General features: G+C 47.4%; 2 protein-coding genes across 2 annotated transcripts in view; both read right to left on the bottom strand.

Moving 5' to 3' along the window:
* gpm6ba (glycoprotein M6Ba) overlaps positions 1-2,553 on the bottom strand; it is a gene marked incomplete at both ends in the record, with an annotated part of 15,455 nt that extends 12,902 nt beyond the window's left edge. Inside the window, one exon of the mRNA XM_083679906.1 lies at positions 2,484-2,553. Within this exon, the coding sequence (XP_083536032.1) occupies positions 2,484-2,553 (70 nt within the window). The remainder of the gene's footprint in view (positions 1-2,483) is intronic.
* A 7,265-nt stretch (positions 2,554-9,818) lies between these two features.
* gemin8 (gem (nuclear organelle) associated protein 8) lies at positions 9,819-13,121 on the bottom strand. Its single transcript, XM_083681073.1, has 4 exons — positions 13,055-13,121; positions 12,803-12,853; positions 11,424-11,823; positions 9,819-10,886 (listed from the first exon to the last, which is right to left on the bottom strand). The coding sequence occupies exons 2-4, from the start codon at positions 12,803-12,805 to the stop codon at positions 10,630-10,632; spliced, it is 660 nt and encodes a 219-aa protein (XP_083537199.1). The 5' UTR covers positions 12,806-12,853; positions 13,055-13,121; the 3' UTR covers positions 9,819-10,629.
* Between the last annotated feature and the right edge of the window lie 41 nt (positions 13,122-13,162).

The raw sequence follows: 13,162 nt of genomic DNA, 5'->3' as shown, positions 1-13,162 counted from the left end.
GAGAGGGAGAGAGAGAGAGAGGGAGAGAGAGAGAGAGAGAGAGAGAGAGAGCGATCCCATTCCCCTGCCCTCTTGTTCTCCCATCACACAGGGATAACTACCACACTGACAGTGCGTGGCCTTGTGTCCAATAGGCTAGTGACCCGTGGGTTCAGAGACCAGCGCTGCACAGCCACAGGGAAAGGAGACGGGATCTGGACGAGATGGTGAACAGGAATAACTCTGATCACAGACAGAGATTCTAATGCAGCTACAAAACCTGACAGCCATTTCCTTTTACTACTTTTAGTAGTCTCTCTCTCCAGTGAAGTAGTCTCTCTCTCTCTCTTCTCTCTCTCTCTCTCTCTCTCTCTCTCTCTCTCTCTCTCTCTCCAGTGAAGTAGTCTCTCTCTCTCTCTCTCTCTCTCTCTCTCTCTCTCTCTCTCTCTCTCTCTCTTTCTCTCTCTCTCTCTCTCTCTCTCTCTCTCTCTCTCTCTCTCTCTCTCTCTGTGAAAAGAATGTATCCCTTGCCAACTGGGATAAAATACCCTGAAAAGCATCACTGGGTAGAGAGTGAAGAAGCAATGACATACCAGCGTCTCCTAAGTGGCCTTAGTTCAATGCCAGAATATTCAGTTCGCTCTCTCTCACATTCAGCCACAAAATCAAGATCTAGCTTCTTTTTCAACAGGGTGGCATGGAATCGCAAGTTTTCAGATCAAAATACTTTACAACCAACAAGGTACCGATGTGAGAGGCTGAGCTTTGCTGTCGCCTGTCATAACCGAATATGGCAGATGTCAGGTCCCCATTTTGATAAGATTACTTATGTATCGTGATGGATACCGCAATGGAGGTGTGACATTCCTCTGGGCTGGTGGCTTTACCATTACACCTGTTCCGGTTCCAGTGGAGGTTCCTGAGGCCAGAGCTGGCACACACAAATGCAAGCTTCTTACATGACATGGCAGCTTTAACTCCTTGCTCTCTCTATAAATCTCTTACATTTTCGAAATGCCGAGGCTTACGGTTACACTACAACTGTAGAACGAACACACACAAGTTATGATTGCATCGTCCCTTGGCTCAGTGTAGATCCCATCCATAACACACTGTAGATCCCATCCATAACACACTGTAGATCCCATCCATAACTCTATAACCAAGGGATTGACATTGATTGATAATAAGATGATGTAGGCCTAATCATGATGTTAAGGGTGACAGTATATGAGTCATTTATGACAATTACTTTGATATATTAAGAAGACATGATGGCTACGGTGAGAACAAATTCAGTCAAATGTTTCCACATCTGATGGTGGGGGGGTGCAGCATCATCTGCTCACCTATGTGCATTCAACTCCTGACCTGAACCATAAGACAATAAAACAACTGTTGTCAAACCAGCTGCTATGGCATCAGGACCATGGGATAATAATCAAAAACATTTATTGACAGACAGGTCATTGATTGATGTAGCTTGTTATCTGATTAGAGGAGGGGTTGACTAGGGTGTTCTTTTACACCACCGTATCAAAACAAATGACATTCCCATACATGGGCGTTGGGTCGTCCCCGCCACAGATGGACAAAGACATCCACACAGCGAGTCGCACATTTATACTGTCGTATCTCGTATCAGTCCATAAAAAAATAACGGTCGTCGAAAATGTTGTAAAAAATGTCAAGTGATATGTGGGGACCATCGCACAGTGTGTGTCAAGTGTATCGAGACCCCCAGTTTAAATCTGTCGCTGATCCGTTGTTCTCAGGGGGATGGAAGCATTATCAACATCACAGTCGTCAACATGCAGGCGCCCTGCATGCAATCTCTTCGAATAATACACGCACACAAAACCTCGTCTTCCTTGGACACTCATTATCCTTTTCCTCAAACCAAAAGATGTAACAATGACATCGATGGCAATGGCTCTGCATAAATAAACCATTTGTTCTGCAATGAGATCCAACGTTGGCAGTGGTCCATGCACTTGACCATTAAACAAATCCACTATAAGGCACACAATGCACTCCACACAGTGAGGGCTTTACGCTTTTGACGGATTAAAGGGGTCGTTTATAATTTCCACATTATTGGAAACAACACAGGGTAATGATGATTCTACATCAGGCTGCAGCAACGCAAAGCAAATTGTAATTAACTATGCTCCATAAAACAGAACGTGCGCATTCCCTGTGCCTTCCTCTACAGTATACCCACCCCTTTCTCTCCCCCCCTTTGTCGCGCGTAAAATGTCAAATGTCAGGGGGGAAAAAACGACGTCCGGTACATTTAACACATTTTATTATTATTTGCTTGGGAATGTTCTTTGTCATTTCCAAAAAGCCACCGATGAAACTGATGCTCGGTCGAACCCCGCGCGCAGAGAAGAATACACCGCTTTTGTGTCGCGTGAAGCGACGCCGTCGCAAGATGGTTAAACCCCTCAGCGAACCGCGCGAGCGAAACACGATATATCACAACACGAGCTGTTCCGTACCTTTGCTTTCCTGGCTCTCATCTTGGGTCTCTTCGGCAGTAGTTTCCATGGCTGGCTTCGTCCCATCCATTTTGAATATTTTCCTTTGAGTACTTTTCTCTCCCTGGCTTCTGGATTCAGATTTTGCTCTCTCTCTCTCTCTCTCTCTCTCTCTCTCTCTCTCTCTCTCTCTCTCTCTCTCTCTCTCTCTCTCTCTCTCTCTCTCTCTCTCTCTCTCTCTCTCTCCCTCTCTCTCTCTCTCCCTCCCTCACTCTCTCTCTCTCTTTCTCTCACTCTCACTCTCACTCTCTCTCCCTCACTCCGCTTTCTCAACCTCTTTCCCTTTCAAGCTTAGCTCTTCTGTATCACAATCCCTTTTCAAGATGCAAAGGTCTTGTCAGATTGGATTTTGCACAGATTAGTGGTCCCTAAACGACGCCAGCTAACGCTTTGACCGTAGTTTACGTCAATTGCAATCCCACTTTGGCGATGATGGATAAAAATGGTGATGATGGTGGGATGGTTTTTGAGCGCGTCCTATTTGTGCGCGCGTGTGTGTGTGTGTGTGTGTGTGTGTGTTTGAGCGCCCGCGACTGGGTTGGTTTAAGAAGTATGCAGGGCAATTCAGATACAAACATGCACTCACACACAAGAACACAAAAACACAACCACAGATGTATAGACTGACATATATTTACACAAACTCTCACACACATACACACCACCCACTCTCCATCTGGTCGCTAGAGAGAAGAGAGAAGGAGGGAGGGAGAGAGAAGGAGAGAGAAAGAGAGAGAAAGAGAGAGAAAGAGAGGGAGTTCTACTCAGAGTGTTGAAGAGAGGCAGTGGGAAGAGAAATAAGAGAATGTTCTGGGTTTTGGTTTTTGTAGTTATGGAGTATCCTGCATGGTGGGGGGTGGGAAGGGTTACAGACATAAGATGATCATAAAATATGTCCATTGGAGGAATAAATCAGGAAGCAAAATCAAACACAAGAAAAAAACCTAACTCCAATTTAATTTGAATTCATTTGGCCTGGCCTGGCTGCACGTCCTGTTCACCTCGTTTTCTAATAATAAACACATCCTCAAACAAAGGGACGCCATCTGCACCGAATCCTCTTAAATAAGGTATTAATTCTGATGCACGTGGCTTAATGCAGCTCCAAGCGCTGTCCAGCTAGATAAAGCCTAGTGCTAGCATCACACAACTGTCCAGGAAAGGCCCTTCAGATCACACAGAGGTGCCCTACAGAACGCCTGATCTTTCTGTCCTGATATCTGAGGAGGAGCGTAAACCAAAAATGTGCCCTAAATAATGTGAACACTCGTTATAGTAGACCAATGTGCCAGTGTGCAATCCCTGACCATCACTAAATATCAAGGATTATTTTTCCAAGACAGCAGCTGTATCCATGCAATACTCACTCAAAGCTCTCAGGTTTTATCTCCTCCATAAAGGTAGTGAGAGCAGCCTAATCTCGGATGCCTGGAAGTGTCACCACAAGTAACTCTTCTAGTTCATTGGGGCATTCGGACACAACTGGAAGGGGAGGGCATGGGGGGATTCAAGTCTTTGTATATAATCCTCTGTAGCCATATGACTAAGCCTGTATCCTATATTCTGGTGTATTATCCACTAAGAAGTAACATTGGGGTCTAGACAGCAGCCATGAACAGTCTAGCAGAAACAAAGCCGGAGCCATAGAGCAAAAACAACATGTGCTGTATGTGTATTTGTGAGTGGCCTTCGGATGCCTTCTGGTCAAGGCTACGCTGATCACTATCAAGACTTTGCTGACTCATGTCCCTTATTTCAACCCACTACTGCCTGCAAGAGTCTATGAAGACCACAACGACAGTTCTGTAAGAACCACCAAGCAACATGGCTCCCTTTAATAAAGAGTCCAGTTCAACAATGCTATTGCCTATGTTGAATTGCCTGCTTTCTTATTATGACTGCAGAAAAACTCTGGATATCCATTCAGGAGAGGGCCTAGGACGCCTGTCCTCCCTCATTACTGTGAAACAGAGAGAAACTGGAGCCACAATGGCCTCGTCTCACACTAATGAGGCCATTACGGCTCTTTTATGTCCTTGGATGTGGAGTTAATAGGGGAGAAAGGGACAAACTCTGCCCTCTCTTGAATGCCCCTGTAAACAAAACTGCAATTATGTCCTCCAATGGAGTTTCAAACTACCTACATTTTAGAGTCGATTTACAGAACAAACACCATTAACAAATACATACTGTATGAGGCTGACATCGCTAACATCAGAGGCATCAGATCATTCAACACTGATGAGTGATTGATGAGAGTTGATGAACATGTCTTCAGTCATAGAGACAGAATGTGTTCTCAAGAATAAAACAAAATGGGTTATACAATGCAGCGCAGTCACTAATCAAATACTATCAGCAGAATGTGTTGCCTGCAGAGTGCAGACCGTCTCCCTAGAGCCAGTGGAAGGCCAACCAGGCCTTGCAACAAACGCAGCGATGTTTTTGTTTACGCCTCAAGCCCTCTCTGTCTTCTTCTGAAGTTATCAAAAGCATATGGGGAGTCAACCACTCTCTCCTCTCGTGGGACGCTCTGCCAGAAAATAAAACTGGAGAAGAAGGAGAGAGGAGCTTTTCCTCCATGCATCTCCCAAAACATCCCGATGCTCACGTAGAGCGCTGGGTTGATGTTAATGATAATGATACGAGACGTCCCTGCAGTGACGGCAGCGTCGAACTACTACAGACAGATAGCTGGTCTAACCCTACTCAGCAAGATAGGCAAGGATGTTTGGTAGAAAGTGGAAGGCACCAAGCACACAATTCAATCTTGTCATCATCTCCTTGAGCCAATTGTGTCTCCTCCCATGTTCTGCCGTCTTTTGACCTCTGACCCTTGGGTTGACCCTTCTCTGACCTCTGTTGTTCTGTGGACAGAACAGTGGGTTAGACTTACCTCATATACACCAGTCTGTGTTTGTCTCTGCTAACATGACCAGCCTGGCTGAGGGAAAGCGGCTGTGGACCGAAACTTGACTGACTGTCATCAATATTTGAAATGGTGTGTGTGTGTGTGTGTGTGTGTGTGTGTGTGTGTGTGTGTGTGTGTGTGTGTGTGTGTGTGTGTGTGTGTGTTTATCTCCTCTCCATCAGCTAAGTAAAATGGAAGTGTTTCATCAGTAATATCAGACATAACAGCAGTCACAGACACAGACACACAGACACACACAGACAGACAGACAGACAGACACACACACACACACACACACGTGTACACACACACACACACACACACACACACACACACACACACACAAACAAACACCCACACATACACCCATTATCTCTGAGCGGGCATTAAGAGCCTCCTGCTGACGCTTTATTCTAATCCTTGCCATTTTAATGGGCTTCATTCCCACTAAAAGGGAAACTTTGTCTGGGGGAGACCAACTGAACCACCTTGGCTGGGGGAGACCAACTGAACCACCTTGGCTGGGGGAGACCAACTGAACCACCTTGGCTGGGGGAGACCAACTGAACCACCTTGGCTGGGGGAGACCAACTGAACCACCTTGGCTGGGGGAGACCAACTGAACCACCTTGGCTGGGGGAGACCAACTGAACCACCTTGGCTGGGGGAGACCAACTGAACCACCTTGGCTGGGGGAGACCAACTGAACCACCTTGGCTGGGGGAGACCAACTGAACCACCTTGTCTGGGGGAGACCAACTGAACCACCTTGTCTGGGGGAGACCAACTGAACCACCTTGGCTGGGGGAGACCAACTGAACCACCTTGTCTGGGGGAGACCAACTGAACCACCTTGTCTGGGGGAGACCAACTGAACCACACAGTCTCTCTGTTTCTCTTCCCTCACAGGCCATCAGGGTGTCCCTGGAGACTCTGAGTCACCCAAAGATGGGACCGAGGACATGGTGGGGTGTGGACATGGTGGGGTGAGGACATGGTGGGGTGTGGACATGGTGGGGTGAGGACATGGTGGGGTGAGGACATGGTGGGGTGTGGACATGGTGGGGTGAGGACATGGTGGGGTGAGGGCATGGTGGGGTGAGGGCATGGTGGGGTGAGGGCATGGTGGGGTGAGGGCATGGTGGGGTGAGGGCATGGTGGGGTGAGGACATGGTGGGGTGTGACACAGTCACTCCAGCTCCACTAGTCAGGCGGCAGATCCAAGCCCTAATCTGGGAATGTTGACCCACTTTCGCCCTGCCGGGCCCTCTGCTAGGTCTGACCTATTCTCCACACTCACCGTTCATACAGATCACGCACACACGCACACTGTAAACTCTGCTGGTCAAGCCTTTGGTTCAGACACGACCTAGAATACCACCACACTTCCCTCTAAACTCTGCCTGAGAAGTAAGGAGAGCAGGTCTGGAGTTTAGGAGACTCCAAGACAACACACTGGCTCCAAGCAATAAAGAAACACTGGGATACGAGCATCTGGAATAACTCAGGAACAAACACTTCGACGACAGACAACATGTCTCACCTTGAGTCATAGGTTTGATGTGAAAGACACAAGGAAGACAGTACTAGTAAGAAGCTGAGGATGGCTATCAAGGTGGGGGTGTCGCTTTATTCACAATATCTGACTACAGGATCTTTGCTGACATGCTTAGCCCAGCCCAGCCCAGCCCAGCCCTCCCCCCACCGGTTTATCTGACTAGCCCATAATCCCTCTGGCCCAGATACTGCTGCTGGACAGCAGCTCAGCATGATGTCACATCTTCATATCCCACAGTAGGGGCCGCCTCTGGGAGGGTCACATGACCAGGGAATCAGCTTCATAACACCCTGCCCTCCTGCACCTGCACCTGCGGCTGGCCTGCCTGCCACTCCATGAATAGAATCCTCCAGAGCCATGGCACAGTCCTGACTGGACACCTGCAAGTCGTGCCGTAGGAGGGACAGCGTGCAAGGCAGCAGGGCTATTCTCTTTGTCGTCATCGTCATCATCATCATCATCATCACCATGGTTTCCATGTAGGTGAAAAGAAAGAGTGATAGGGTGTGTGTGTGTGTGTGTGTGTGTGTGTGTGCGTGTGTGTGTGTGCGTGTGTGTGTGTGCGTGTGTGTGTGCGTCTGTGTGTGTGTGTGTGTGTGTGTGTGTTTCCTCCTCACATGTGATGGGATTAAGATGAGGCATTTATCCCTTTGCATAGCTGTCGCCATGGTAACAGGTCCTCTCGACAGCCCTCTCTGTTTGGTCTCAGAGGCCGGAGGAGCCGAAGGTCAGTTAAAGGTCAGACAGCTCCAACTGTCCATGTTCCACAGTCAGAAAGGCCTGTAGTGGTGGTGGAGTAGGCAGAAAGGCCTGTAGTGATGGTGGTGTGGTGGTGGAGTAGGCAGAAAGGCCTGTAGTGGTGGTGGAGGAGGCAGAAAGGCCTGTAGTGGTGGTGGAGGAGGCAGAAAGGCCTGTAGTGGTGGTGGAGAAGGCAGAAAGGCCTGTAGTGGTGGTGGAGAAGGCAGAAAGGCCTGTAGTGGTGGTGGAGGAGGCAGAAAGGCCTGTAGTGGTGGAGGAGGCAGGAAGGCCTGTAGTGGTGGTGGAGGAGGCAGAAAGGCCTGTAGTGGTGGTGGAGAAGGCAGAAAGGCCTGTAGTGGTGGTGGAGAAGGCAGAAAGGCCTGTAGTGGTGGTGGAGAAGGCTTTCCTTTTAGAGCTGAGAAAGAGAGGGGCGAGAGAACTGGATAAACCCACTCTGGGCTGTCTCTGTTTGGGCAGTTGATAAACCCATCCACTGTATTGTGTGGCTGTATTGTGTGTGTGTGTGCGTGTGTGTGTGTGTGTGTGTGTGCGTGTGTGTGTGCGTGTGTGTGCATGCATGCTTGCGAGTGTGAGTGAGTGACAGAGTGTGTGTGTGAGAGAGAGAGAGTGTGTGTGTGTTCATCATGCACACCCTCTCAATGGGCTCTTCTCCTAGCTGCTCCTTTCACAATAAACAAAGGCCTCCTTTGTCAGTGAAGGGCCTCATCCAGGCTGCAAATCAACACAACCGCTTCCATGGTGATGCCACCAGAGGAGAGGAGGAGAGAAGAAAGCGGTGGGGAAGAGATGGACGGGGTAGGGGAGGCACACAGAGAGTAGAGTAGATGTGAGGCGCATTTTCAACATTTGGAGTTTATTGCAGTATAACAGCTCGCTTGGCGACATGACTTCCTGTCTGTTCTCAACTTCACACCAGTTGTCAGTCCCAAACTCGGGAAACACATTCCTGCCTAATTCGAAACAGAAGGTGGAAATGTCCCTTTTATTATGACCCCAGCTCTGTCATTCTCAGCAACACACACACACACACACACACACACACACACACATAGTATACAATACTAGAGATACAATGCCATCCATAAGTATTGGGAAAAGGAAGCATTTTTCTGCTTTTGGCTCTATACTCCAATGGCTTTGAAATCAAACAATTACTTTTAGGTCAAAGTAGAGATTCTCAGCTGTAATTCACCATTTTCCACACGGGCACACACAATGAAACACACTGGTGTGCACACACAAACACATACATGCATGCCCCTGATGCACCCACATACACAATATGTAAAATTATCATTCAGCACACGTATTTGTATTTTGTTGACAATGCTCCCAAATTAGGATACCATTAATGTGGTACAAAGGGATAGGGAGATGAAGGTTCAAGTGAAACGGCATCTACCTGCAACGGCATCTACCTAAGAATATCCACTTAGGCTTCGCCCTAATCTTATAACCTTGTTTACTTCTAAATGCCCAATGTAACCAAGGCGAGCCTACTCCAAAGGTCGCTGAACGCATAATCACAATACTCAACCTGAGAAAAGTTTAAAACGAAGATGTCTAACAATGACCACAAAGAAATATCGCACATAAATAAATGTCCCTTTTGAAGAAACGAATAAATAGATTAGCATTAATTGCACCTACCCATTTTGATGACTTCGCTATGGGGCGAAAGTTCTGCAAGCGGAGAGGTTTCGTGCGGGGCAACAGGGCGCGCGCAGAGGCACCAGCGCGCGAGGGGAGGGTGACGTCCCGACCGGGCCTCGAGGTTCTGTAGACGGGAACGACCGCGTGGGGTCCTGAGTGTCGCTGGTGCCTCCAGCAGGACTTGGTGCCAGAGAGAGACACGAACTGGAGTTTATTCATCCCAGCCTTTAGGAAACACACTCCCTTGGTCTCCGATATTATGCTTTTAATGCCCGCCTTATGTTTGATTATTAATTATTATTAAGAGTCTAATGTATGTATCATATTCAACATAACCATCATCTGCCATTCCGAAGTAGTCCTACTCTGTCTCCATATGTTCATACACAATCTGAGAGTGCTTCATTTCATCACAGTGTACTTTATTAGAAACCATGCCAACAACATTCTTTTAAAAACTAAATATTTTTTTAAATATAAAACAGAGACATGAGATGAACACAACATGCTGCTGTGAGCAAAGACAGTCTTACTGTTCAGACAAGGTGCAAAGACAACATTACAAGGAACTGTGGGGGAGGCTATGAACCACTTTTATCCAAGATGACGACATCAGCCAGGTCTGCTGTGAAATGGCAGCAGCTCATTCTTCATTTATACTTAAGTGCAGAATAGTTCATCAGATAGAGGAGCAAAACATGCATGTTTTATGCAGGATCCTGCTAGGGTTTTTTGTAACTTCCTAACTTGATAACTATAAGAGGGTCATATTCATTACCTTGACATGAAACATGCTTCCTGACAAGAAAGAGGCCTGAAGAAGGCATTAGACAGAAATGCTGATTTGTGAATTCAATTACATCTGCAAGGGGATTCAACTTTACTGCTGACCAACACAATTATGCAAATGTAATTTTCCCCTTGTTGTGCCTGCGTCTTATGCATGTGTCATCAGATTATGAGGCCAGTGGACACAATCACACTGGGTAAGAATCACAGAAAGAAACAGAACTAGCCCCAGGATATTAGTCACCATAAAATCTCACAGTGAGGCGGAGTGGGACCATTGTTATGATTTTACTGTGAATCGAAGGTTGATTTGATTATTGGAGCAGGAGTTGGGCCGTACTGTAGGTCAAAGAGAATGTCAGACGAGCCATTTCTCCACTACGCTTCAGGTGGACGTCTAAAGCTGGTCTCGGTGGGTGACCGTAGCAGTATTTGGCCTACAGTTTCAAAGGGATGACAGGCCAATATTTGGGCTGCTTCCTGTCACAGTTCCTGTCGAAGGTGAGCTGCATGGCGGTCTCCATGCCCTGGATCTTGGCGGCGTCTTCCCCGTACAGCTTCCTCATCTCCACCCCCCGGCGTTCGCCCGGCCTCTCCGACGGAGCCAGCGTGCTCCGCCAGGAAACCTTGTGCATGTCCTGGTCGGCCAACACATAGGCCTCCTGCTGCTCCGCCTCCATCTGCTGCTGCTTCTCTGCGGGGGAGAAGACGAGGGTTTTCACAGGTCAGACTCACGCAAATTCATGACTCAAGTCACTATGGTCACAATGGTACGAAAGTATCATGACAGTGGATTTGAGAAACAACATTAATAATAATAATGATAATAATAATAATTTCAGTTGTTGATTAGTAGCATAACCGCCAGGACTGTAACCACAGTACATTTTTCACCAAGGTCATGTAAAACCCAAATTGAGTTGGGAGCGCCCCAAAATGCAGATTCTAGCTGTTGAGCTGGAAAGAAATCTCAGGAATCCTTCCCCAGGAGATTATTTTTTCCAGCTCAAAAACTAGAAACTGCATTTTGGTGCACTCTCAACTACAACATACTGTATGCAATTAATGAATCTTCGATGTATTTATTGTTTTCACAACTTTGCTATTTTGCTTTTCATGTTAACATGTCTAGTCCAATCCTATGTGAACTGTTTCACTCTCCTTAAAAATGCTCCTGCTTGTTAAGACATTCAAGTGATATAGACACAGACAGACAGACAGACACACTTACTAAGCTCCTCTCTATGCCGCTCTGTCTGGGCAAAGTACTGGCGTAGCTCGTCTGTAATCTCCATGTTACTGACATCACACTCGATCTCGCTGTCCGAATCGCTCTCCCCCAACCCCCCATCCTGCTCGCTGTCTGTCTCGCCCACCAAGCCCTCCTCCGCACGGGCCTGACTAATGACCCCTTCCTCGGCTCCACCGCCACTCTCTTCATCATGCCAGTCCGCGTAGCGCTGAGGGGTACTGGGGTGGTGTTGGACGAGGCCTGGGCCATAGGCAGCCTCCAGGGCCTTTCTGTAGGCTTGCTGGTGCCTGAGGTTCCAGCCCATAGCCTGCTGGTAGTGGTGCCAATAGCGAGCATAGACTGGGTCAGTGAACCAGGGGGCACTGCCATCTAGGTCTTCCTGTGAAGGACAACAGAGATACAGAGATAGATAGATAGAGAGAGAGAGAGATGGATAGAGAGATAGATAGATACTTTATTGATCCCCAAGGGGAAATGAAGGCGTTACAGCAGCGCACATCACAAACAACAACTAAATAATGTGACAATAGAATAAAATAAAAGACATCTGAAACATTATATACAGTAAGAACAGTCCAGTATGATTTAACATCCCCCAGCCTGACTCTGATCACCCTGATAGAGCCAGCCAGAGGAGGAGTTGGTACAGTCTTATTGCGGCAGGCAGAAAGGATCTCCTATAGCGCTCCTTAGTGCAACGTGGTTGTAATAATCTGTTGCTAAAGGAGCTTCTCTGCTCTGCCACAGTGTCATGTAGGGGATGGGAGGGATTGTCCATGATGGCCAGGAGTTTGGTCCTCATCCTCCTATTGGCCACCTCCTCCACTGTGCCCAGGGTGACAGAGGACAGAACCAGCTTTCCTAATAAGCTTGTTCAGCCTCTTGGTGTTTCATTATCATCTGCATGATTGCAAAAATCAACGTAACACAGATGGATAAATCAATGTGCGCCACTATAACACTAAACAAAACTCAATGACGCTCTTCGGTCACCTGTAAATCAACCGTCTAAAGATATCATTTGTACAGAGAAACGTTCAGTATCACTCTCTGTGAGGTTAACTTGATCAAAGTGAGGTTAGTCTTTTGATCGACTGTGTGGGCCATGCTTCGGGGCTGATATACTGAACAGGGTTCTCCAACTCAATTTACAATAGCCTTCTTCAGCCTTGACAACAATTACCAGATTAAACAAGGTGTGTTAGTGCTGGGCAGGAAGAAAATTCATCACCGAGTAGGTCAACACAACGGGACCAGAGTTGAAGACCCCTAGCATACTGTCCAGGGTAGACTATTCTGTCTTTTTGTAATTCATAATGTTGGTGTGTGTTGGTGTATTTCTCAGATGACCAACGTACCATGATGAAGGTGCTTCTGAAATGTCGTGGCGTGGATCAGTTCGCAGCGACCTGGGAGCAGCAAAACAGGACGAGATGAACCAACACAACCACGCTGTGAAGCTAGCGAGCTACCTAGCTAGCAGGAAGCTTCTGACACCATCGTTACAAAGAGGGACCCTGAGCTAGCAGATCTGAAATGTACATGAAGTCATATAGACGGTGCATCATAGGTGTGGATAAATGCACGACATATTGAGGCAAGGTGATTACCTTCATGACCTCCACGCTGGACAGCAACAAACGAATCACCGTGTTTAAAAAACCTCCCAGAACCCCTTGAGGAAACAGTCAGCTCCATTAACGTGTGTGTTCTGCCCC

Source organism: Argentina silus (genome assembly GCF_951799395.1).
Source record: "Argentina silus genome assembly, chromosome: 11".
NCBI classification, from domain to species: domain Eukaryota; kingdom Metazoa; phylum Chordata; class Actinopteri; order Argentiniformes; family Argentinidae; genus Argentina; species Argentina silus.
This window is presented reverse-complemented; position numbering and strand designations above follow the sequence as displayed.